This window comes from Crocodylus siamensis, chromosome 1, assembly GCF_052110815.1.
Source record: "Crocodylus siamensis isolate JL-2025a chromosome 1, ASM5211081v1, whole genome shotgun sequence".
NCBI classification, from domain to species: Eukaryota; Metazoa; Chordata; order Crocodylia; family Crocodylidae; genus Crocodylus; species Crocodylus siamensis.
This window is the reverse complement of record NC_143395.1, coordinates 125,235,011-125,261,832: the sequence shown is the minus strand read 5'-3', so window position 1 is coordinate 125,261,832 and position 26,822 is coordinate 125,235,011. Positions and strand designations below refer to the sequence as shown.

Below are 26,822 nucleotides of genomic sequence, written 5' to 3'. Positions count from 1 at the left end.
TTCATATTTAATTGTGTGTGCTTGAGACAAAAGAATAAGTATCTATTTAACAAATCACAAGAAATAAGATTAATCCTTCAGTACAACTAACATCTTACAGAAGTCTCCACTGAGGGCATGGGGGCGAATGGTCAACTTCATTCTCCATGTGGGAATTATTCTGCAGGAAGTCTTAAATAGCATGCAGAGCAACCATTTGGAGGTCAAGGAGTCCTGGGTTCCATTCCCAGTTCTGCATCCAATTTGCTGTACAAACTCAGGCAAAGCACATTTGGATGTATCTTTGCCTCCAGTCATAACCTAGCTCAAATAAGTGAAAATGGACAATGCTGAAGTGCATGCTCTTTAGTGAAATTTAAAATGGCTACATGGGAGCACATGCCAAATGGCAGGTCCATAGTTCTAGAGAAGGAAGGAATGTGTCTTCTCATCATTGATATGAATGGGCTGGTACCACAGCCTATCCTTCATCTTAAGCTTTCCTTTATGGAGAGGTCGATGTCAGTCACCAGATTCAGAATCTTATAAGGGTGATGCTTCACTGAGTATGCAATCAACATAAGAACAGACTCTCAAAATAAGAAAAAAATAACATGCATCTTTCAACTAAGCGATAAACAATTCTGAAATCCACAAAAGCCAGAGAAAAATAGCCCTGGGGTAGCCACTCACTCTATTTGACAGTAGGTCAGAGAGTTTGTAGGACACTGTCTCACCTTAGGGTCCATTTCTAAGCAACTTTGTGGGTACATGGAGGTTAGATCACATTAAAAATGACCGTTCCATCTAACTTAGATCATCCACATGCAGACCTTAGATTGACCTGACTAGTAAGTGCAAGTACAAACTGTTCCAGGAAGATTAGATCAGTCAAAAATGGCTGAACCAATCTAATTTAACTGTACCTTGGAAGTGCAGTAAGTTAGATTGGGTATGGCTAGACAGATCTAACTGAACTTCTGCACACTTTCCCAGCACAGCCCTGAGATTGGAAAAGCTCAGCCATTGGCCCCAGCCCCAGAGTTGCACGTTTCCTACCTGACCCCTTGGCACTGGGCTAATTTTAGCACTCCCTCCCTCCTGCAGATAGTCAGCCCAACTCCCCCATGGACTCCACAACACCACTAGCCTCCCCATCCCATTCATCCCTCCCCTAACGTACCTTAGATTGGGGGCCATTTTTTAACCCAACCTAATCTCTGAACTGCTATCTGTAAAGTCTATACAAAGTCTATATTTAGAGGAATGAAATATACACAGCTTCTATGACCCTAAATGGAAAGGAAAAATTTCCACTTCTTCAGATATCAGGCTACTTACATGCCAAACCAGAGATTTTTGGTACTTAACTTTAATTAACAGAGCTTGAAAATTCTGAGAGAGAGAACTGAAACAACCTTCTCTACCTTGTCTTGGGCACTGCTCTAAAGCCCTGTACTACATCATAATAGATTAGCTATGCAGGAAACTTCAGTTATTCCTTTCTCTCATATTAGAAGGAGCACAGCTTGGCATGTTACAATTTAAGAACACGACATAGTGGTAACTGACTGATGTCTCTGATTACACCGGTACTTCAGAAGTAAAATTTTGGTGGCGCCATCTTTATGCACCATATTCCTCTAGCTCTCTTTGTTCCCCTTTTATGTCTCAGCACTGATTTTCAACTGGATGCTGTGGCACACAGAGGTGCCTTGAGATCCTTTCAAGGATGCTGCAGGGTTCCATGTAATGTTAGCACTGTTAGGTGTGCAAACATTATTTACAAGATAAACCCAGAGATTTCAAATAGGAATCCATAGTGTCAAAAACAGCTGACCTGTTGTGGGCGGAGTTCTTTGCTACTGAAGAACTGCTCTGCTATTTTTCTTTAGTTAAAAAAACCAGTGGGCTAGGGACAGACATTACACATAAACCAGTTTAAGTGATCAGAAACTGGTTTAAATCTGTAACAGAACAGATGCTCACTCCACATAAACAAGCCTGAAAATGGCCAAAACCAGTTTGAGGTAGACCTGGTTGAATGCAGTATCAGACTTAACTGATTTGGGTCAACCAGGTTTATGTAATGTCTGTCCCAGACCCCTTGCTGGTTTAAGATAAACCAGACACCCTCAGCATCCCAGCATGCTCTTGGGCTGGGCAGGCCTCTCCGCTCCACAGCAGGACTGGCCGCTCCCCCTGCTCTCTAGCCTGCCATGGCGCCTGAGGCAAATTTCTTCCTCCATCCCCTCTCCCCTCCACTGGCAAACCCTGTGAACCTCAACTGCCATTTGCCAGCCCCAGCTACATCTCCATGGCTTGCCTGCAAACAGGCAGGGAAGGAGTTAATTGCTCACTCTGTCCCCTCTCTCCCCCAGAACCCCTGGGGCTTTGGCCAGGTGTCTGGAACAGCAAATGTTGGCAAAGACTGACAATCATCAGACATGCTGATTAAGAGTTAAGAGAAGTTGCAAACAGCTTCAGCAAAGAATGAAGAGAGCTACATTTACATGATAAAGCCTTTCTGAATGCCTGGCTGTAAGGAGACACTTTGCACTCAGGATTAGTGAAACTAATTCTTGTCTTTCTGGTTTACATTTTAAGTCAGACTAAGCTGTGTATGCTGAGTTTTACTGGGCTGTATCACAGCTTAGGCAAAGATTTTTGGTAGTTCCCTGTTGTATGTTTTGCAAATTGCTGTGTTCAGTACATGCTTGCTTCAGAGAGAGGACTTTTTCCCCATCCCCTGTGTGCTAGCCTGGGCTGGTGCCTGGTGGCACCACCTCTGCTCCAGCAGGGAGGTGTAAGAGCCTTGGAGGGTGTCTCTCTTCCCTCCCCTTTGGCAGCGGCTGGCAAGCATGCTCTAGCATCCCCCACCACCACCACCAACTTCTGGCTTGACCATTGAGCCACTTCAGGAATGTGCCTGCATTTCCTGGTTACCAGAGTATGTCTGTCCAGTTATTAATCAGTTTAAACTGCACAGCTTAGACTAACCTGCAAAGAGTGAATCAATTCAGGCTTGTGCTTTTTGAATGTCTGTCCCTAGCTGTGAACACTGAAAGCTGACATTTTTCAAGGGGTGCCTCGATTCTAAACAGCCATGGAGAATTTCCTCTCTTTTAGTCTTTTAAATCTGTAAACCAATGTTCCATCACCAAGGGTTTGTGGGCATCTGACTTACAGAACTAGCATACGCTGGCATATACACATTTCTTTATTTCTCCCAATCTGGTGCAAAGCAGCAAGCCATGATTTACAATAACTGAATATGTACAAAAGTAGAGGGCTGAAGCTAGTTTTCCATAGGAAAGGATTCATGAATTATTATTGATCAAAACTGCAACAAGGCATTTTTTGTCTCTAAAGAATTTACGTGCAAAAAAACCATTGCTTTAGTTTTTGTTTTTCCTCACTTTTAGATAGCTGTGAAAGTAAACAAAGCAAAAATTACAGTTTATAAAACCACTGACAAAATGTCATGCTATTAGCCACGTTGTTTATGCAACACGTATACGTTGATTGCTAAGATACCATGTTTGTGTGCAGTGATGCAAAAAAGGCAGCACCTTTTTGCAGGGTTCCACAGTATACAAGAAAGAAAACAAGCCTGTAAAGTTTAAATTGATTTTCATGACCACAGTCAACTTCAAATCTAATCCATTTGCTTCAAACAAGAAGCATTGAGTAGTTTAAGGTTATACAACTGCCTCCCAGTCCCCTGGCCAATTTTTGTGGTTTTATTACTGCCTTTTTCAAAATGCATCTCTCCCCACTTACGTTTCATGAGCATATATCATGCCAAGTCCCAATTTCAGTTAAACTGCCCTTCCCCACACAAAACTAGCAGCTTGTGAGTTCCAAATCTGGCTAATCGTATTCCTTTGTCAAACAGAAACATCTCTATAGCCCTATGGTAAAACATATCCATGGCTCTTATTCGGATTGCTTTTGAGAAGCTTGTTCTTAGATGTACAAAGAGAAAAGGCACACAAGAGGTTAAAAGAGACCATCTATTCACTCACATAAGCACATCAGATCAAAGTCATGAAAGCAGTAAACTCACTGAATTTTGTTTACTTGGGCTTTACATCAGTGAACTCATCTAGTTTCAGAACATGGGAGATACAGTTCCATTTTGTTTTTGAAGTTTCAGAAACACTATCTAGTGGCACTCTTATCACTGTTTGTCCTCAGTTTGATATATCAAGTTTTTTTCCTACAGTAATCTTGGTATGTACCACTGGAGTAGGGAGGGGAGAACTTCAGTGATCTTTCTGATATAAGTAATTTATTGTGAGGGAAAAAAACATTCTAACAGCATTCAGAGTTTAACCAAAAAAAACCCAAAAACCCAAGATGAAGATAATGAAATGACACCAGCTATCAAATATTCATCAGTAAGTTTTGTAACTAATAGTTTACAGCCAGTCACTATACTTTTCTTCATAAAATACACACCATCTCCAGCAATCAAGACTCTACAACAAGGTATTTAGGTCCTGATTTTTTAAGAGGTGAGTTCCTTCACTGGAATTAAGGATGCTCAGCATCTCTGAAACCTGGATTCTAAATTTCTAAATCATCTAAATCTTTCCTCATCCTCTTAAATATGGGACATTGAGTAGAACTCACCTCACTGCAGGAGACCCAAACATGGCTCTATCCAGCTCCTAAGCTGTATAGCCTTGAAAAGAGTCGGCCATCATCTCAACCGACTTTGAATCAGACTTGTACTAACAAGTTCAAACGATACCTAATCAGGAACAGAACCTTGCAGCATCTCTCTGCTCTGACGTAAATAACACTCACTGATGATGCACAATTTTTCAAGAACTACAGTATGAAAAAAATAAGAGATTTCCTTGAACAAAGACTGGGGTGTTTCTAAAAACCATACTGGAAGAACGGAATCACAAGTTCTAATCATGTTTCAATGACTCCAATTATTTAAATAAGCAAATTAAAAGACTTACAGTTCATTTATTTGGAATTTTGCAGCAAAAGTAAGAAGGTAATACATTTGAAAACTGATAAATGTAAAGTTCTGACTTTACATTCTTGTCCCCAAAATGGTCTCATTCAAATTTAAACGAAATATTTTAACACATATATACTATTGGTTAACATTAATATATTATAGCTACAGGAATAGCTAGCAAGCAGTCAGGAACAGTTCTATAAAAGATGATCCCTCTAGCAGCACAATACCACCACCAGACTCCTAGGATACGGCTTCAGTATGAACTCAGAGAAGAATGCAATCAGTGAAATAATTTCTATATAAAAATTAAACGACTTCAAATCCTGCCTAGTTTCACAATCCCAGGAAGAGCTGAAGTACAGGTCCATCAGTGTCATATATTTCACTAGTTTTTGCTAAAGACAAGGGAATTAACAGAGTTCCACTGAAGTCAAGCTCTTACAGACTTCACTGGGACTGGGATGTGACAAGATCTCAATACTTACCAACGGTATCTTAAGTACAGGTTTCCCTCGATTTATGTGGGTTCTGTACATGGGAATTTGCTCTTATGCAATGACTCTTTTTAGACCCAAAATTCATTATATGCGAGGTAAATTCACTCCTATGCAATTGGCATAGGCACCCTGCCCCAAGCAGGTAAGTCTGCTGGGGGAAAGGGAGAGGGCCGGGACCCCACTCACCTCAGCCCCTGCTGCAGCTGCACTGGGAATGGCCAAAGCCAGGCTCTGGCGGCAGCACTGGGCTCTTCCTGGCACTGGAGGGGCAGATTGGAGGGGGGAGGCTACAGCAAATTTTGGGGTGGCAGCAGCCCCCCTCCCAGTGCCGCCGCCTGCCCTGAGCGTCAGGAAGAGCCCAGTGCCACCACTGGCCCCAGCCCACAGCAGCAACCTGCTCTCATGCTGCATACATATCTGGGGGCACTCGCCCCCCAAGGAAGAGCCTGGTGCAGCCCCCCAGCTTGCAGCCTTCCTGGGGTGCATGTAGCAGTAAGAGCCCCCAGTCCCGTGCCCCACACCCACTGACAGTTCCCTTCGCTTTATGCCCTGCTGCAGCCCCTTGAGTGGCCAATGGGCTATGCCGCACTCCTCCCACCCCGCTTCCCTAGTCCCAGTCTTACTCCTTCCCTCCCTCACTGCTGTGAGAACATACCACTATTTCTTACATTGTAAATGGGGTTCCCTTTATGCAAATTCAGTGTATTCACAGTTTTATGGGAACTCATGTACTGCATAAATCAAGGGAAACCTATATAATTAAAGCAATCCAGGAGACTTCCTTGCTCCCTCAGTCATGATTTGCATCAAGAGATAAACACAGAACTGGCCATGGGTTATCAAAAGCAATCCAGTTTCTCACCCATGAGCATAGCAGATGGTGCACTTCCACACATAGGGATTGAGACAGACACGACACTCAGAGCACACTCGATGGCTGCACCCATCGCACACTGCACCTCTATTCATCACAAGGCCCAAGGATTTCTGACATCGAGCACAAGACCTCTCCTGATATTCGTGGCTTGCATTTTTAGCTCCTTTCCACCGAAGCTGCTGCAGCTGTGTTCTCAATTTCCTAACCCCCAAGACAAATAAAAATAAGTATAATCAGAAGCTGATATGAAGGATATGTCATAGTGATAATCCTTTATGGAACATACTTCCAAATCAGTGCCTCTATTTGTTATTATTATTTAGATGTATATTTTATTTGCTTTGATTATTTACATTTAGCTCCTCAGGGCAGCTTATAATAAAAGACAACCCACAAAATAAGAAACAAGACACTCCATTGCCCTCCTAACCCCCCACCCCCGCAATGTCATTTTCAAGCCCACACTCCTCCCTTCTTACAGAGGGTCTGTGGCTGTCCCCAAAAATGCATAAATCCTCCCCCCACCCCACCTCCAACAAAAAACAACATTAAAAGAAGCATTCAAACAAAACATCTGAAATAGCCATAACAGAGAAATAACGATCTTCAGGGCAGGGGTTGTCTATGCTATGTGCTTGTACGATGCTCTGTAGAACGGGACCTTGACAGTGTAGGGGACTCAAGGTGACACTGATGAATATGTGTTGCCTTGCACGTGGTACTTTTAATATAATGCTGTACAGGTAGTCCTGCTTGTCATCCAGCAAACATGGGGTTCTGCTCCTGCAGACAATATGCACTCATGATAGTGCACCAGAAATACAGCATGAATGCACAATTGCTTGCAAAGTTACACAAGCAAAAGGAGGAGAGGCTAAGGGTGTGTACTTTTGAAAATCTGACTTGTGAGAGAGAACTGCCATAAGTAACTTCAGTGAACGTGCCACCTAAGTCAAACCAAATAAAATACATACAGCTTTAAAACGCAGTTTAGAACAAAATGCCTAAAAAAAATCTTGCTTCCTTTACTTACCTTTCATAGCCTTCTAGAAGTGTCAGAATCATCAAGCACTGAGCTCCCTGACCTATTTAAAATTTAGTTACGCCATAATCCTTTGTTAGAAGAATATTCTACTATGTAAAGCAGAATGGCATAATTACCACAAAAGAGTAATGTATTGCTCAAATTTAAAAATGAATTAATTTCCTTTCCTTACAGTCTCTTAGTATTTGCTTTCTATAGACACTTTGCAATCAGATTTTACTCACACAAATGCTTACAAAAATCAAATTTTAAGTTTCACCATTCATATGTTTGGAGCTAGAGTACTTAAGACTTGCATTTGTAAATATTAGCAACACAAATAGTATGTTTTATATGGGGAAGCTGCTCAACAATGTACTGTACAAACAGCCAAAGCTCCTTGTCAGACCCCTGATATAAAGGAAATAAAATAGGCCAGGCAGAGATTTTATCTCAGCTTCACATTGCAGATTTGTGTGAAGTTAAGGAAATAAAACTTTTCACCTAGCAAATAAAATTTGCTATGCTGGTGACAGAAAATTGTAGGAGAGGCAACACACTTGGAATACACTTTATTTGGTAAGAAATGAGATTTAGCTCAGCTTCAGGATGAGATTCCCAAATCCCCTGTTCAGAACCCTGACACCAGTGATTAATTAAAACAGGCCAATCTGTGAAGTCTTCTGTTGTAATGGGGATAAGCTTACACACCAGTGAATGCAATGACAGAAAAATGAATTGTAAACTCTTTGCAGAGGGAGTAATCCCTGGAGGGGCATGATTTTTCCAGAAAAGCTGAGAGCTAAATTCATGGAGTAGATGATTCACTGCGTTGTATTTGTTCAGGTCCCACCAGTATTCTACAGTGAAGAGGCTATAATCGCTGTTATTTTTCTCAGCTGGAAAAAATACCAGTAGCCAAGAGCATGCTAGAAAAGTGGTAAGATTAGAAGAGACAGCAACGAATGGCACAATGCAAAAAGAACAAAAGGGGGGAAAAAGCATAATACCTTATTCTTTCTTCATCCGCTTTTCTCAGCATCTGATCACGGTATAGAACCTCCAAAACAGTCTCCTGCTCCAATTCTTTAAGGAAGTTTAGATTCAATTCTACAGTCATTTTTCACAAACTTCACTTCTTTTCAAGACTCCTGAACTACGCAGCTTCACTTTATCCAAGCTGACAGATATTAGTACTTCCTGGAGTATGTGCCACTCAGGCCTATGGGTTTTTTAAGTGTCTGTGCTTGTATTTCATTGGTGATGCATTTCTACTGTGTCATACTCTTGAAGACAAAAATTAAAGAGTCTATCTCCATGCAGACCATTATTTCTAAGTGTCTTTGCCACCTACTGAAGTGAACACACTCATTTAGCAAGGTCAGAGCAGTCTACTGTCTTTCACATGCAAGTACTTCAAGTTCTTTTTTGCTGAGAATAGCTCCCAAACTGAAAATAGCTCAAAGCAGGGTCCCAGATAGGGTTTTATTTGCTAGTAGGCTGAGAAGGCCTTTGCAAAGAGCGACAGCACAAAATACTGGAAAACAGCTTGTCTTACTTGACCTCTCACTTTACGAATTTCCTGGTAGGAAGTGACTTGAATGAAAGATTATCTTGTCCAGGACCTGCAGAAAAATAAAGCAAATGTCTTATTCTTCCCCATTTTTCTTTTTCAGCACCCCATGATAGAAACTGAGCAATTTTCACCTTGTGAAAATTAAATTCTACTTTACACAGATATACCTTTCACATGCTGATTCAGACTTACTGGAGGTATTTAATAGGACACACCCATACTTTAGACAGACTTACCATGAGCACTACAGGTTCCATTAATCCTTAGCCTAACACCTTAATGGCTTGGGGAGGAAAAATTGTTTTAATGTTAGTAATGCAATCAATAAAAGATGCTTCCAAGAAAATTCAAAGACTGCTCCTGTGGCCTGACTGGAAAAGCTATATTGATGGACATAAATGTTCCTTTGCTGGTTAGAAGCTGTTCAACTCATCTTCTTGTAGTGACAAAACACTATAGACTTTTAGGAAAAGGAGAAAGAAAAACATCTCATGGAGTTATTCTATGAATTATTTATAGGTTTTAATAGCTAATGGACCTGTCATCTGAATTTTGCCTAACTTCTTTCCGCTGAAGCTAGATAAACACTTCACTACACAACAGTGCTGCTATATTTGTAACACATACACACAAAAAATCAAGAGGACAGTTTCTCAGTCCACACCAATCATTTTGTTATGTACAAAAGTACAAGAAGCAGGAAATATGAAAAAGTACTAGTTTAAACAAATACACATTTGAATTGCTATTGTACTAAAGTAGTTATTGCATCTGTTGTAACCACTCAAATCAGAAGGAGTTTATCTTGAATAAGGATTGCAGAAATTGACTTTATATCTACAGCTTTCAAAAAAATGAATAAAAGAAAAATGCATTATTGTCATAATTATTTTTAATAATACTATATACCACGGTTACACCCACAGAAGAAAAACAGTTACAGAACTATATTCAGAATAGTTGAGAATTTTACAAAATTATACTACACTTTTTCTACTTGTTTATAAAATCTATTGTTGGTTTGGCATGAATTCTTCAGGTGACTTTACAAGCAAACCAGTTTTGACCCACATCTGATATTGTACATTGTGTGTTTATGTATGGATGTATAAAACAAGAGTAATTTTTTGAGTTTTACTCTGGGGAAAAAAATAGAGAAAGCCTGATCCTTCACTAGTACTAATACATCCACTAGTGCAGTGGTTTTTTGTATCAGGACCCATTTGTAAACATCAGTGACCAGTCCTGACCCAGTGCCCCTCATTCCCTAGCTACTAACCCCTACTCCCAGGCCCCAACTCCCAAGTGTGTGGGGCAGGGGTGGGTGTGTGGGGCAAGGGAAGCCCCAAGCAGCCTCTTGCAGGCTGGCACTCTGCCAGTCTGCAAGGGAAAAGCCAAAGGTTCCCATGTTTTTCTCCTTTAAAGGGGAATCCATTTTTTAAGTTTGTTGATCCATTTTTAAAGTTTGCTCATAACCCTTTCATACATTCTTCTGACCCACTTTTGGGTCATGACCCACAGGTTGAAAAATCTGCACTAGTGAATGTAACTAGTGAAATATTTAAGGATGCTGCATTGATTGACAGCAGTTAAGGATCTGGCCTAATTACATGCTATTTTTTGTTAATCAGGTTACCAATTTATTTTCAAACCTAAGCAAATATTGCATTGCCTTGTATGTACCTCAGAGATTTACCTTACATCCATATTATCAGGTTATCTCTAATTAAGCCATCTAATTCTGCAGAAGTAGGCAGGAGAAGACACTGTTCTTTATTTACAGCTTATCTGTGCAAACCCTTCCTTTCATAGTGCTTTGATAAAGTTCTTTGACAGACACATAAGAGATGAAAATGTCCCACATAAAACAGTAAGCAAAGCAAAAAAAGATATGCATGAGTTTCCGGTGGAAACATAGGAGGTAAAGATATGAGTAATCATGTTTTATATCCTTTGCTTTCTGCTCAATCACAGGAAGTGAATAAGCAGCTATAAACCCTGAAAAGCCACAGCAATAACTTATTTGCACAAAACAGAATGCTTTTAAAGAACTGTGCTACCTCTCAGGGGCAGGTTTTTTTGCTTTGTTTATTTTGGTTTTTGTTTGGGTTTATTTAAGGAAAATGTGTTGTGTTCCAAGCCAAATCAGACAATCAAGAACCATATGTGGCCCTACTACCGGCAAACATCCTCCATCCCAACCTGGGGCTTCAGATGTTTCCAACTCATTTGGCAGGCATCCTATGTGCAGGCTCAAGCCCAAAGACTTGGGGTTTGGATGCTCCCCAGTTTTGCCTGCCTTTAGCCTCATGGCCACAAGAGCAAGCTAGGGAGGAGTCTCTAGGGCAAAGCCAAGGCACTGCAGTGGTGCAGTTGCACCCATCTGTGATTCCTGCTTCACCCAAACTTTAAAACCAGCTGCCTGGGAGGGGCTGCTGCAATTCTATTCACACAGTGTTGAAAGAGTCAACTGACTTCATGGCTCATTGACATCTCCCTGATTCCTGCTAATCTCTTTTCACTCTATGGGTGTTAACTACCCATTCTCCCTTTTAATTGTGTTGATGTTCCAGTATTCCAACTATCCTTTCTTCGTTAATTTTGCTGTCTGTTGGCCATTCCTGGTCCGGTGGCCATTACAGGGGACAATGTGGTTGTCTTCTGTCTTCTACTGATACAACCCGAATGGCTTTATGTCCTCTATGTTTCTCTTAAAGAGAAACATAGAGGACATAAAGGAGTTGGGTTTTGTATCAATAGAGGACAGAGTAGCAGAAAACTGGAATGTCCTCTATGATGGCCACCCTAATTTCTGGTAATATCTCTCTTCTATTTCACAGCCCTACAGACTGCTCTTTAGCTCTAGCTAAAAGCTTTAACTCAGGTGTGGTCATATTAGCTCAGGTGTAGAAATGACTGACAATGAAGTATTGGAAGGACTCAAGAAAGTTAGAATTTGTTTTATAAATCTGAATAAGATTTATAGTACATTTAACTATAATGATTACAGGACTAATGACACTATATCTTTCAACTATTTTTGCCTAGTGTGTTATGTTTTTTAAACTTAATATATAATTAACAAACCAGTTCACATTCTGATCTTAAACTGAATAATACATCCCTAGGCCCCTTGCATATTAGCATTTAGTTTCTAAGTGGAGAAAAATAGGTACTGTGTTATATATGATGATGTGCCACACCTTCTGAACCCACCTTTTCAAAGTCTTACATCTGCCCATGCTATCTCTGCTCCAGTTGATATTTCATCCTAGTAATTTCTGTGAGGCTTTCCTTGGAGAGTCTGATCTTGCAACCGGGTGAATTGTTTCTAAGAAGCTCAATCCCTGCTTAAGTCAGTACAAATGTAGAGAGAGGCCAAAACTTTGAAGGACATACTGGAAAAGTATCACTCAGTCTCAAGTCCTTCCAGCATTCACAAGCAATTACTTCTAATTCTTCAGGATTAATTCCAAAAGCTAGCATAATTACAGCTTCATCAGTCAATCCTACTAAGGCATATCAGATGGAGATCAGCAAATTCAAAGCAGTCATTAGTACCTAGTCCCCAGTAAAACTGTAATAATGATCTTGTGGGAGACATACAGGGCTATTTCCTATGAACTGTATGCATCTAAACAGCAGTTACACAATAATAAGTTCCATTTTTGGTGCTTAGACACAGTTTCAGATTCTTTGTCACCCTCTGGCAAAATAGAATTGTCTGGCATGAATACTTACCAGAGAGGTGGAACAAGTAAACCTTCTCCAATTTTAAATCAACAGGCTAGTAGTAGTTAGGACACTCATCCAGGAAGTGAAAGACCCAGGTTCAAAAGGGCTTTGAACCTGCATCTCCTTCTTCCAACACTGTGCTCTAACCATAGGGTCATAGGTTAGGCATCATCCAGTCCTGTCTCTAGCTCCAGAGAAACACATTGCATTCTGCCCATGAGAAACTATTGTGTGCAAAAGAGCTGTGTAATTGGTAAACCTAGCTTTGGGAACAGAGTGGGTATGTCTACATGAGCTGTTTTACTGCTCAGTAAACTGTCACCATGTAATAATGCACATAACCTACTGCGCAATAAATTAGTTTACGTGCCATTAACTAGTACCTATAAATATAGTCACTAAACTAACTGCGCAGTAGATACTGCACAGTAGGACTAATGTAGATGCTGACCGGGAGCAAATTTGCTCCTGGTCAGCCACACCAGCAGGGGCCTGGTCCTGGCACTGCTCAGCTCCTGGCTTCCCCCCAGAAGCTGGAAGCCGATAAGCATGTGGACCGGATCCCTCTCTGCCCTCTTCTGTCCCAGTGCTGTGGGATTCCTGACCCCTGCAGGGGCAGGAGCAGCGCAAGGACTGGGGGAGTTCTTCCTTCCCTGCTCAGCCAGGGGCAGCTGTGAGCTGTCCTGCCAGTGGAGTAGTTAGCAGTGAGCCCCCATCTGGGCATGGATTCCTCCACTCAGTCCAGGGCAGTTGGCAGCAAGGGCTTGCTGCCAGCTGCCCCACCAGCCAACTGGACCGGGTGGCTGGGAAAGAATCCCCTCCCTTGCAGTTGTTTCCCAGCCCCCTGCCTCAATCGTCCAACTGGGGCAGGAGCTGAGAAAGAGTCCCTCCCTTGCAGCTCTTTTCCAGTCCCTGTCCTACTGGCCAACTGGGGCAGGGGACTGGGAAAAAACTGTAGGGGAGGGGACTCTTTCCTGCATGGGAAACAGCTGTGACCCTGTCCCCTGAAGCCCAGGCCTAATCCCAGTGTCTCCTGCCAGCCTGGGGCTGGCACCTCTGGGAGCCTAGAGTGCCCCTTGGCTGCCATATGGCAGGAGAGCAGAGTAGGTGTTTCCCTGTCCTGCAATTGTGCTCCTGATGGGTGCACATGTAGATGTGCTCTCACTGAAAGCTTAGTGCACAGTATTTAACTGTGCAATAAGCTTTCTGTGCATTAATTGCACATGTAGATGCACCCAGTATGGATCAACTGTTAGAAGAAAGGCTACAGACAGTGAAGCTAAGCACTTGGCACATGCATTCTGACAGTCAGCATGTCAAAGTCGATTGGACTTAGCTCTATCATATTTTAGACAAGTAGTGCTCAACCTTCCATCTCTGCAGGCCAGATGAGTGGTGCAGGGCTGGTCTGTAGGCTGGATCCATTGGGTGGAATTAGTCCGTGGGCTGCATCCAATTTTGAGTCAATGTACAAGGTCAGTTTTCAGGTGTGACCTCAGCCAGACTCCGTCCCATACCAGATATGGCTGCATAGCAACCCCGTGTACCAGATCTGGCTGCAAAGCAACGCCACAAAAGCCATGGCAATTACAGCTACTGCTACTCCCGTCACCACATTTCTGGACCCATGCGGAGACTTACAGGCTGGATTTGGCCTGCCTGCAGGCGAGAGGTTCAGCACCACTGTTTTAGACCTTTGGATTTTGTGTTGCTTTAATTTATGGCAGCTCCTTGCTATTCACAATCTGGGTTCTCTGCAGCTCAAAACTGCTCAAGTTCTAAGCACTCTAAAAATTATGCAATCTGCCCCCTGCACTGTCCAATGAGGAGAGAGAAAAAGCTGTATACATTGCAAAGGAGAGAGCCACAAAGCTGTATACATTATCTCTGTATCACTTCTTTATGCAAGTGTGGAATTTCCCGTCGAGGATGCCCCTCCAAACAAAGAAAAGAAAGATAGCTTACCTTAAGGGAATAGAACTTAATGTTACCTTAAAGGAATAGAGTCATGAAATTCATTGCTGTTACTATTAATTTTACAGAGGCATGACACTATTGAGGATGGGGGAGCGATATAAATCTCTAAGACAACTCACTAGATTTTGAGAACAAATATACACAATATATTCAAACGAAGGTATCTATGAAAGATTTATATGATTTCCCCCCGCCCCGGAAGAAGTGAAGAAGAGTGCTTCTTTAAAATAGCAGGTTTTGATTTCTCTTAAAGGTAGGTTTACTGCAGAATACTTCAGTGTTTTAAAAACTCTTCCCTGATTTTATAGCTGTAATCACCTTTCCATCCAATGTCTCTATTGTTACTAAATAACAAATTAAAATGTCAAGTGCATTTTGAGGCAGGAGAATTTGCACCCCCCCCCCCGCAAGGGGATTTTATTTAGTCTTCAAAGTATGCCACTGTGATTCCAAATTAGTTTAGAACACTTAGGAAAAAGTATGTTAATGAATAATATAAGAGAAGAAACTTGTCAGAAAAACAAAGCTTGTCAGAATCCCTTTCATGATGTTGAAAAAATAGCCACGTGTTTAATACAGATGTAATGGAAGTGCCAGCTCCATGTTCTGGAAAGGTACTGGCCCTGTTGTGACCTTCAAGTCATGGCCTGGATTTGTGGGATGAGTTTGCACAGCAGTGCAAGCCACAAGAATGATTTTGAACTACTGGGCTAGATCATGTCAGAGCTGATACTACCATACCCTTTAGTAGAGGGCAGCAGGCACTCCTCCCTGCACTAGTCAACTCTGTTGATTGGTGTTAAGAGGAATCATATTTCTCTGTCATGTTCTCCTCTATGCCATGTAATGCTGCCTCTGTAGTTCTGTAGTTGAATAGTAATATTTTAAATATTACATTTAGGTCAGATTCTAATGCCATTTCTCAGGAATGTACTCAGTCCTACACCAGGCTGAATTTAATTTATTCTAGCTTTGATTTAGCTAGAATAAAGACGCATTAAAAACTAAGTACAGGCTCCAAGAGTTGGCCTATTTTTCTGGTATTTGTACTAACATAAACACTTGTAGATACCACTATTTGTGTATCTTTTAAGAAGGAGTCTATGTCTTCCCCATTATTGACAAGTCACTCAGCACTAGATAGTAGTATCTGCTCTCAGAAAACTACTAACAAATTGGGTTTGGCTTTTATAATTCTTGATGTGCCACACTGTAAAGCAGGAAGTACCCTTTTTATTTTTAAGAAGTGTTAAGGGGGTCATCAAATAGCATGTTATTTATTTGGTTATCTGCTTGTTAACTGTAGGTATTGTTTCTATTAATGCCTTGTTAACTCTCCAATATTAACTCCAATTTCAGTTTACACACCTCAGTGGCACTTACACAGTCATGAAAGTACCATTTCTGGCACTTACATGGTTTGGGATTCCTACTCTGGGCACAGTGTGCACACACTCACTGTACAGGCTCACTAAGTCTGCACTCTGGCTGGGTAAGTATGCTGTGCTGTCTGCTCACTCAGGTGTGCACATAAATCCTGAAATCATAGTCAAGCAAAAAGTTATGACTAGCTGTGCGGGGAGGAAGGACCGTCCCATGTTTCAGCCTTCTGTGAAGATGGACCTTTTAAGGTTCTACACTCAGGGCTAGTTTTCCTAGAAGATAAAACTTAGTCTGCTAACTGCCACTGCAGTAGCTCCAGTGGAAGTGATCTGTTTTCTGTACCTGAAAGTCCTGAGCATGAATTCTAATTATGACTGATATAGGAAAAAACAGCACATGAGCCTACACTTAAAGATCACTGACTATTTCAAGTCATTGCTAACAAATCCACAAAATCCACTGTTTGTATGTCACCAATCAGAAACCAACTAGCTCAGCAGGTATTCAAAATTAGGAACTATATTAAATTCTTTAGGAATTGCAGGTGAAAGGCATTATAGAAATGCAAAGTATTTATCACAATCCTCTTTATTACCATTTATAATAAAAATCTGCACCCACATAGCATAGTAGTGAGTAGAATTGAATGTCAGTGTAAATGAAAATGTTTCTTTCATTTGAAATAACTTAGATACTTCCACTGCATGGCCTGTGTATAATGTTTCCAGCTTCTATATCATTTATTTTCGTTTTAGTAGCGACACTGAGACAAGCATACACAAAGTTATCTGTGAAAGTCAGGTCCTTTCCTGATTTGAGATCTTTTGATTATTGGATCCATTAATCCCACAGAAGGGAATCGAAGTAATGATGTTTCCTGGAAAAACACATTAATCATAAATGCTAATAGAGTCTAAGGCAATTGCCACTCACACAAATTCATATGAAATGAATTAATTAGTACTTGCTTGATAAGAAGAATTACGAATGATTTCTTGCACTACTTGACTGTTAACTTAATTTTTATACGGAAATAGACTATTTGGTTAAAATTTATTTTATATGGCAAGTTGAAATGCTTTGCCTGCACTTCTCTCAAGTAATTTTAGTATCACTCCCTCCCACAACTCATCCAGCCAAGAGATCACTTTACAACAAAACATTTTCAGTGCAGATTCAAGGTCTTTTTCTTGAACCCTTTTTCAATCTAAGGAACAGTTTAAACTAAAATCAATTTCTTCTTGCTGTATTGGGTAAAACAGATTGAAAATATAACTTACCTTTACCATTGCTACCAGAGAAAGAGATGTAGAAGTGACATGTTCACCAGAGATGAGGAGTTTGCTTTTTCTTTTCTTTTCTTTACTGAAATAAAATTGCTGCGTCACTCCTTTCCCTCCTGTTTAGACCAAAGTTAGAGTACAGCATCAAGAGAGGGGCATCCCTGTGGCAGTCGAGTGGAATCAGGCTCAGAGGCTGATTGTTAGTGCTGCCGAAGGCTTCACAAAGTTACTGCTGCCAAAAGTGCAGTAGATGAATTACTGCATAGAGATTAACAGCTTTGCTAAAGTTAAAAATGGATTACTATGGGAAAATGTAATGTTTTCTTCCTCATAATGTGCTTATGGTTCTCTAACCACTCACAGGAAGAAGAGTGGTTATGAGTTTTTAGAGTCTCGTATGATTTCTCTTCCTGATGCTATATACATGCAAATGCTGAAAACCTCAATTTCCCCAGACAGTCATACTGAAAAGAAGTCTGGTACCCTGAACAGGCAATTTACTGGCAATAAGACTGATTCCTCTCTAGCTACAAATGATGATGTATTTAGTATGACTAGATTACCTAGATCGACTGATAAACACTGGGTACCTCTACACTTGTAATTAGCACATAGCAATAATCTCCAACCCAAGGATGCTCCAGTTTGGCTCAACATGCTGCAGAGGGGCTGGCTGGGGCATGAGGGTGTTACAGTGCAGGGCTGGCTGGAAGGCAGCTCCTACATTGTAGCACCCTTGTGCCCCAGCCAGCCCCATCACTGTCTACACATGAGTTTTGCTGCATGTAACTATTCTGCTCTTGGACAGTACTTGTGTTGAGCAGCAGGGTACTAGCCTACAGTGGAGTTAATTAGTTTATTGAGGCCTAATAGTGTCACATGTGTAGATGCTGATGCTGTACTGTGGAGTTAATTGTACATCTCCACAATGAGGCATCTCATGTTTGTAGATGCACCCACTGTGAGCTTTCAATGAAAACCTGGAAAACTACCAATATAACCCCCAAGTATTGAGTCTAGAATAAGGTGCGTTTGGGTTGTCTAGTCCAGTTCAGGCTGTTATAAAGACAGGCCTTATTATTAATGATGTTCAGAATTAAAGCCAATCTACTTAAAAGTCTGAATAGAGAATATGAGTATTTCTTTCCAGACCAATCTGTTCTCTGGTTTAAAGTTTCAATTCATCAGACACAATATATAATAATAAAGCAATAGACGTCTTTTTATTTATTAGAGGTCTTAAATAGCAGCATATATTGGTTAAAGTTTCCTAAAGCATTGTTGCTCTATTAACATAACAAAATTAATCAACCTGCACAATTGTCTAGCTCTTTAATGTTATGGAATATGTTTAAATTGAAGTATGCGAATAACCTTATTGAAATCCAAAGAACTATTAATAAACCAGGAGTGACCAGCTAGCACCCTGCAGGCTGCATGAGGTCTGTGAGGGTTTAACATGAGGCCCATGGATTCTTGCCCAGCCACTACTCCTTCCATCGCTCCTGCCACTATAGCAGCTGGGGTCCCCAAGCTTCCCCTCTTATCCAGCTTCTGTTTCCTGCCCTGCTCCTGGAGAAGAGGTAGCATGGTGGGAGAGAGCCCAGAGATGGATCTTTCCTGCTCATACTCCATGCTGGGCTCAGGAGAGGGAGTCAAACTGTTTGGGGAGCTAAGAGAAGAGTTGGGCTGTCCAACTGTGTGGCTGGAACAGGAACCATACTACACTACCTGTGCAATGAGAGGAAGGGCAGACTATCAGCATGACAAACTGGCTTGGGGGTCTTTGGGCTGCAGAGTGTGTGGCCCCCAGCAGCTCAAAAATTGGACAACCCTGTACTAAACACATCAGGAAATAGTTGCAGGATTTGGGCTTTACACAAGCAAAATTTTTAATGAAGTTAAAGTTGGATAAGAGCTGCAAGTTTTGGAACTCATTCAAAAATCATGTTAGGCCACCCAAAATAACAAGATTGTTGTTTTTAAGCTCTCAATCTTAAACCAAAGACATTTGTATTCCTCTCAATTGTCTTCTGGTTTATGGGATTTTAAGTGCCCTCAAGCTACATTTTAATTTTTCTTCCCCAAGTATAAGAGCTAGACAATTAATCTGCTCTAACGAAAGCTGTGATCCCTTGGGCCCTGTCAAAAACACCAATTACTGTAAGAGACAGAGAGTCATGAAACAAAGTGGTAATCTGGGACAAATTAAGTTTAGGACATTAACTGGCAGTGTTGGAATGATGTTGTAGCCATGTTGATATAAACTGGGATCACTCCACATTATAATAGCTATCAACAGATGAGCAGGCTGTGCTTGATTGTCATAAGTTTTAGCCTGAGTACTGGGCAGGGCTTGCCATGAACTGTACCAATAGTTGAAGGAATTGGTATCCCACACTCCTTTCTGACCCTGCCTTGCCCAGGGCATGTGTGACACATGTACAAATGTACACAAAAGGACATTTGGAGAATGGTGTCCAGGAGTCTCCAAGTTCAGCCTCCACAGGTCAACTATAAAAAGATCCAAAGATTCAGCTGGTACCTTCCTTCCAGAAGAGATACAGTGGCATTTTCCAGCTGCAAGGTCAGCTGCCTAAATACCTCTTTTCCCACCCTCTATAGTCTGCTACATGCCAAGCAGTAGCAATGCATAATAATGAATCTGCCAACTACATACTTTCCCACAAATCCTTGCCTCTGCCATCAAGCAGTCTCAATTCATGCTGCAGTAGGGCTGGCATCAAACAGCCAACATTAAGAAGTTTGTTGTGCTGCACTTACTAAATCGGTGTGGATTCATCTTACAGAAAACAGTGGCTGGTTGTATGGCAAGTATGACCACACAACTGGTGGGATGGCCAACAGTGGTAGGAGAACATCAGGATAAGGAAGACCAGGAGACCACCTTCCTAGGTATCTACGCAGAGCTAACCACAAGAAAACTACCAGTATGAGTCCCCTTGACTGTGTCAAAGCAAATAGAAATGACTGTCTGGAAGCTTCAGCTCACAACTGCTACTGGTCTATTGCAAAAGATTATTGTGAATGTTGTTGTGACTGAGATTTGTACAGCTCTAAGCAAGGGTACTTGGCTGCTCATGCTGTACAACTTGCTAACCCTCACAACAACCAGTTGTTGTGAGGGTTGCAGGCATGGGGTTATCCAATTGTACAAGATGGATAAGAGGGCACATACATTCCCATTCTTTGCCTACCCAGCAAGTCTCAGAGTTCCTAAATAGGAAAGGGATTTTCCACTGTTTTATAGGCTGCTGAGTATGGTGAATTGTTATGGAAGAATTGCACATGGATGCAGTAGTCCAGAAAAGTGCATGACTAAAAACTACTTCAACAACTTCAGTTTTGGTTTCTCTGAAGAGGGGCTGCTTGCAGCGTAGAAATCAATGGAGCAACCAGCCTTCAGCTAGGCCCTTATATGCAATCTCACTTGACTGATACAAGGTCTATTCTGTGAGGGTTTCTACTACCTCTGTACAGATGTACTGGTAAACTCCATCCATATAAAGCAGCCATGGTCCTGAAATCTCTGTGAGGGCGTCCGTGAGCTCCCGTATCACCTTCTTGCTTTTTCTTTCTGCCTTTCACAAAGTTACAAGGCACTTGGTGCCTGTCATCACCTTCCATCTTTGAGAATCTGGGAGCTGCAAGTACTCACCCTCAAAGAAGAGAAAAGTAACAGTTGGTCATTTTTCCCTTCTCTGTTTTCAGAGATAATGCCTTGAACTTCTAATGTCTCCAGAATCTCTTCCCAGGCTTTGAAGCCCTTGGAAACAGTAAGTCCTCTCCTAGCCTAGGCCCTGGTACTCTCCATGACCCCCTTAGGCCATCCCATGTAAGGCAATTCCAGGCCATGCAGGTGGAGCGTCTGTACATACAGGTGGCTGGGTCTGGCTGCAATCTAATGAAGACGCTGAGAGCCAACCCAGTCCCCTGCCAGGTTGGCAAGCCAGCACGGGCTGGGGCAGGAAGCTAGGCTGCCAGACTTGCTGCTCTAGTCCAGTTTTAGCTTGCTGGGCCCTGCAGTGGAATATGTTGGGCTCAAGACCTTGTTCTGGGTTGTGCTGGGCTTTTTTTTTTTGGTTGCTTATGGAACCCTGAGCCTGTCCCGTCAGGTTTGCTGTCTACCATGATTTCCAGTAGATGGTACTACCTGTGACAGGGAATGCCGAGCAGCTTAGAGGGGGGTACTAATCTTCCCCCCGGCAGAGGAAATGCTGCCAGAACTGTGTGGAACTCATGAGCCTACACTGGTCTCCGCAACGCCAGGCAGCACCAGCCTAGGCGTGGACCCCAACAGACGGGCACACGGACAATCACAGAACCACAGACAATGCAGGTTGGAAGGGACTGCCAACTCCCATGATTTTTGGCATTGGTCTTAAAGTCTGTGCTTTCATAGACTGTAAGGCTGGAAGGGACCTCGGAAGGACATAGGGTCCAGCCCCCTGCACTGGGCAGGGTGGCTCCACTGGGGCACGAACCCAGGACCTTCTGCCTGCGAAGCTTGGGGAATGTGAAGAACTTAACTCTTTCTTATGTATACACGTATATAAATATACACACAAAGAAAAAAATGAAGGTTTTCACATTCCCGAAACGCAGACTTTAAGAACAATGCCAACAACTGTGAGAGTTGGCAATACATGTAGAGCACAGACTTCACTGTGCTGAATGGGCTCCTCCCCCGCCCCATTCCAGACGGGCGTTCAGGCCGAGGCTATGCGGGCAGGGAGGTCTCAGGGCCCCTCACGGGCCGGGCCGGGCCGCCCACGTGCTCAGCGCTGTGGAGGAAAGCAGGCACGCAGGCACGGCCTGGGTGACGTCACAAAACGAGCAGCCACTCCCTCCCTCGCGAGCCGCACAAGCACCAAGGCATCCCATCATGCCCCGCGGCGCCCCGTTGCCAAGCCCCCCAGAGAAGCTGCTGCTAACAAAGCAGGGTGGGGTCGGGGCGCACGCGCAGGCGTAGCGCGCGTAGGCAGCCGATTGGCGGGGCCGGGGCGCTGCGCAGGCGCAGTGGTGCCCCCCGCACGGGGAAAGGGGGCGGGGCGCAGGTGCAGCGGGAGTGGTTGGCGTTAGCTGTGGGGCGGTTGGAGCGCGGGAGCAATGGACGAGTTCCAGTCGGGGGAGGAGGTAACAGCCGGGCAGCGCTGAGTGGGGAATAATGGCAGCCTCCCACTACCCGCGGAGAGCGTGGAGCTGGGCCGGGCTCGGGGGGGAGCAGCATTTGGGGCCCAAAGCTTACCCGCCGCCTCCCCCAACTAGCCAGCAAGTCATAGGGCCAGAATAAACCCCGTCGGTAGAAGCCGCCCATCCCAGTGACTCCTTATGGACCAAGGAAGATATCTGATGTAAAACAGCCCCAGCACCTTGAATTCCACCCCCTTCTTTTTAAAGAAAAAAAAAGAAGCTTATTTAGTACTCCCATTTCGATAATAACACTCGCTGGCTGGAAAACAGCTATGAATTTTTGAGCATTTCCATGCTCTGCTCAGAGCTGACACTCTTCATTTGTTTTGCAGACTGCTTTCGTGGTGGACGAAGTGAGTAACATCATTAAAGAGGTGAGGCTGTGAGAGGTGCCACAGCATTCTCAGCAGGAGCTTTTTTTTGCTCCTTAAACGCAATGCAACTTTGAATGCTAATGTGTCTGTTAGCGGGCGCTAGAATGCATCCTTTCTGTGTCTTGACTCGGACCTGAAATATCACCAGCATGATTTTCAGAATGTCCTTGAATGTGGGCTGGATTGCCAGGGGTCTGATGTGCCATCAGGCCCTCTGGGCTACATGAGCAGTGTGGGGCTGGACGGTGGGCCAGGTCAGGCCAGCTGTTGGATTCAGTGCGCGGGGCCAGTACGGGATGGGAGCAGCCTGCCTCAGGTAGCCTGTACCATGTACCAGGTGCTGCTTGCGGGGCCAGTCAGACCTTCAGGCATAGGCTGGATGATCTCCACAGGCCAGATCTTTGACACCCCATTTTAAATACAGATTTTTAAATGATGGAAACCCTGTATGTACAAGGGCCTATTTTTCATTTGAGCTTAAGTTTTGTGTGGACCCTGAACAGGAAAGCAAGTTAGCTTCTGGGGGTACTCTTCTGAAGATGTGTTTTATTTTCCTCCCTTGCCCCTATGTATTTGATTGTACAAGCTAAATCTAGTGTATTAGAGGTGAATGTTGCTAAGGGACTTGTGTTCTGTATGCTGAACTTCCAAGTTTGTTTGTGGCAACCATGGTTCCTTTTGTAGACAGTTAATACATTGAGAGGTGTGTTTGCAGCTTGACCTTCAAAACACAGACCTGTAGTTCTGTAGCCTTGATCAGGCAGCATGCCTGTCAGTAGAATTAATACATCTGGCAAAATGTACTACATTCTTCTATGAATGTGGGAGGCTTTTCCTAAGTACTGTGTTATCTTATTTCTTGGATTCCTCTTTAAAGAAGCAAACTAAAGCTAATGTAAGCAAAATATATTTTCCGTAGTATCGAGTGTACCTGCTTACTATTAATGAAGCCTACGTAACTGAGATTCAGAATTCATAAGTAGTTGGGTAGGCATTTCTCCCTCAGTTCTTTTCCTTAAAGATGATGATGTTCAGTACAACTAGTCTTATCCTGTCATATCAATAGTCAGCAGTTACTGGTTTGTGAGGGGTTGGAATGTGTGCGGTCTTCACAAGACACTTTTCCCAGTGAAAAATCAAATTAAAACTACGTTCATATTCTACTTTTTGATCCAGTTCTTTGCAAGAAAACTTAGTGATACCCAGTGAATATCTGAATCTCTGTGACTTTTTGAAACAGAGTGACTACTTTTGCAAGTGCAGGGTATATATTTCCCAACTTAAATTTGGGAACTGTGGTGAGGATGTCCAGGAAAAACAGGAGTTAGAATAAGTAAATGCTGAAGCTAAAAATAAATATGACAAAGTGGAGCACCTTGCTGAAGCTTTGCTCCTAAATTTTTGATAGCTCCTGCTGTGCAGCTGGACTACTTTAATTAAGCACCATTGTATTTTTATAGTTAGTTAAATGCCATGTTATCAGTAATTTTTTAGTATCTAATATTCAGAAGTGTGTAGTACTAAATAGCTATTAAAGATCCTTAGCCGAGTGGTGCCAGTACATTATTTTGGTTATTTTTAGGCCATAGAAGGCGCAATAGGTGGCAATGCCTATCAACACAGCAAAGTAAACCAGTGGACTACAAGTGTGGTGGAACAAACTTTGAGTCAACTTACAAAGCTGGGGAAGCCGTTCAAGTACATTGGTAAGTTTTGTTTAGTTATCTGAGTACCGGAAAAACTGAAGTTCAAAGCTCCCCATATAGGCAGCTTATTTAAAGATGAATGGCAAAGCTTTCACTTAAAGATCCTTGTTGTTACTAGTTTAGGGGATCAACCTAGTACAGCTTTTTAAATTGTGAATTAACATGATAAAAAGATGGTTATAAAACTGCTTATTGCCATGCACATTATTTATCAAATAAACCACAATATGGCAGTCAGCCTAGAGCGTAGCATTTTCCACACAATGGCTAGAGTACTGTTTCCATTTTTGGGTAGAGAACTGACAAGTAAAGAATAAGGGTATGCAGTGCTAGCTCTGAAATTGAAAACAGGATAGCTGCAGCACTACAGCCAAGCTAATTCTCCCTGTTTCTTCACAGCTACACTGGTTCCAGGACCTAAACTAGCATTTCAAAACTGCATTGTATTGACCAGAAATTGTGCTATGCAAGCAGCAAGTGAGCAGTGCTGTATAATTGTGTAGGGATCCTCAGAAAAAGAGGAACCCACAGGGAGTATTTGTAGATCTGGGAGAAGTCCCCATCTCTTAATGGCACAGCTCAAGTATTTCACCACAAGACCATCCTCTTTACTGCAGGTTTTATAGGTATTGGAGTCCTGGTCATAGATCACAACTTCACTTTCCAAACTCAGCACTGGCCCTTGCCCACAAAGAATTTATAGTCAGACTTTGCTGTTCTTGGGTTTCATGCAAGTTATGTTCTGAGCAGATAACTTATATTGGTTAGCATCTTCACATTCTTCGCTTCTCTTGAGGTTAGTGAGTCTTGATTTAGTTTTCTTGTACTGCTTTGAGGTCACAGGATCTGTACTTCTGCCAGTAAGTTTGAGACAGAGGGCTTACTAGACATCAGTCGTGGTAAACTCAGAATTTATAGATGTAACACGTATCCTTATTAGTAATACTAAGGAAGAATGTAAATTTGATTTGATTTGGCACTAATGAAACACTTGTGTTTTAACAGTGACCTGTGTGATTATGCAAAAAAATGGTGCTGGACTGCATACAGCAAGTTCTTGCTTCTGGGACAACTCCAGTGATGGTAAGAGTTTTGATTCAATTAAGTTGCTCTCTTAAGAAAAAGCTAATTAAAATATTTTGGGTTTTATTCTTTAACTTAAACTGTATTGTAAAAATACTGCCTGCTCTTGTGCGAGATTTAACACTGTGTTTTAACACTTAATCTGAATTTTTGACAGTTTGCTCCTCCAGGAGGACTTGATATATTTTGATATAGATGAAATGGGCAGCTAATACTCCCTTCTAAAACAACAAAACCTAATTATTATGGCATCTTTGTTCTGGATTGGAAGTAAAATATTCTCTAACAGAACAGTTCTGATCATGATGAGAGAAATGCATACCTCTCTGCGGTGACTAATGTTTCTCATGGCTTTAAATACTTTTCTGTTTGTAGGAAACTGCACTGTGAGATGGGAGAATAAGACTATGTACTGTATCGTCAGTGCCTTTGGACTTGCAATATGATTGCCTTGGAATCATTCAGCCTCTTAACCAAGTCTCTTGAATATCAATACTTCCATCCCATGTCCACTCCAAACTGTGAAAACACTGAAAAACTTGTTTTTAATATACTTTTTATGTAGCTTTTCAAGTGTAGAAATGTGAAGAACAATTTATATGTTGTTACATGGATTTTGTACTTGATATCGCACCAGTGTTGATGCACGGTCTTAAACACTTCAAGGACTCTTCTTCAAGGTGCTAAAAAAAATGAAACCTGCTGCACTGTAAACATTTTCTTTAGATTTGCTTTCTGAACCTAATTTAAGACACTAACTTTCATACTTTGTACTCTTGGTTAACATTAAATTATTGAAGTTCATAACCTTTAGTGTGAGTGTCTAAGCTTAACTGACCCATCTTAAATTCCAAGAGAACTTTTTCATATCGTTCAGTAACTAGTTGCTTTCAAGGTGGTAGCATAGATGGATCATCAGACTGACTAGTGTATGTACTCAACACTGCAGAAGTTGTCATAGCAGTAGTCCAGGGGTGTCGCCTCAAAGACCATCTTTTTTAACAAATAGTAAACAAAAAATTATTGCGTGCTGGGTGCGTGCACATGCATGTTGTTTTTATTGCATTAGAAATTCCTTTTTTTTAAAAGCACTGGATAGGGAAATAGGGTCATACCACATTTGATTT

The 26,822-nt window shown here is 42.1% G+C and overlaps 2 protein-coding genes across 3 annotated transcripts in view; one reads left to right on the top strand and one right to left on the bottom strand.

The window, feature by feature from the left end:
* Positions 1–17,636, bottom strand: part of SYTL3 (synaptotagmin like 3) — a 62,313-nt gene extending 44,677 nt beyond the window's left edge. Inside the window, exons 1-3 of the mRNA XM_090042211.1 lie at positions 17,316–17,636; positions 8,375–8,989; positions 6,326–6,541 (exon numbers count right to left, since the gene is read on the bottom strand). Coding sequence (XP_089898337.1) covers positions 6,326–6,541; positions 8,375–8,484 — 326 coding nt within the window. The 5' untranslated portion in view covers positions 8,485–8,989; positions 17,316–17,636. The remainder of the gene's footprint in view (positions 1–6,325; positions 6,542–8,374; positions 8,990–17,315) is intronic.
* A 4,724-nt stretch (positions 17,637–22,360) lies between these two features.
* DYNLT1 (dynein light chain Tctex-type 1) lies at positions 22,361–26,502 on the top strand. 2 transcript variants are annotated; one of them, XM_090042187.1, is made up of 5 exons: positions 22,361–22,475; positions 22,865–22,906; positions 24,489–24,612; positions 25,618–25,695; positions 26,071–26,502. In XM_090042187.1, exons 1-5 carry the CDS (start codon positions 22,449–22,451, stop codon positions 26,139–26,141), a joined length of 342 nt encoding a protein of 113 aa, XP_089898313.1. In that variant the 5' UTR covers positions 22,361–22,448; the 3' UTR covers positions 26,142–26,502. The 2 variants fall into 2 exon arrangements, with proteins under 2 accessions (XP_089898313.1, XP_089898323.1); XM_090042197.1 differs by having other exon boundaries at positions 22,366–22,475; positions 22,865–22,885.
* Positions 26,503–26,822: the final 320 nt, after the last annotated feature.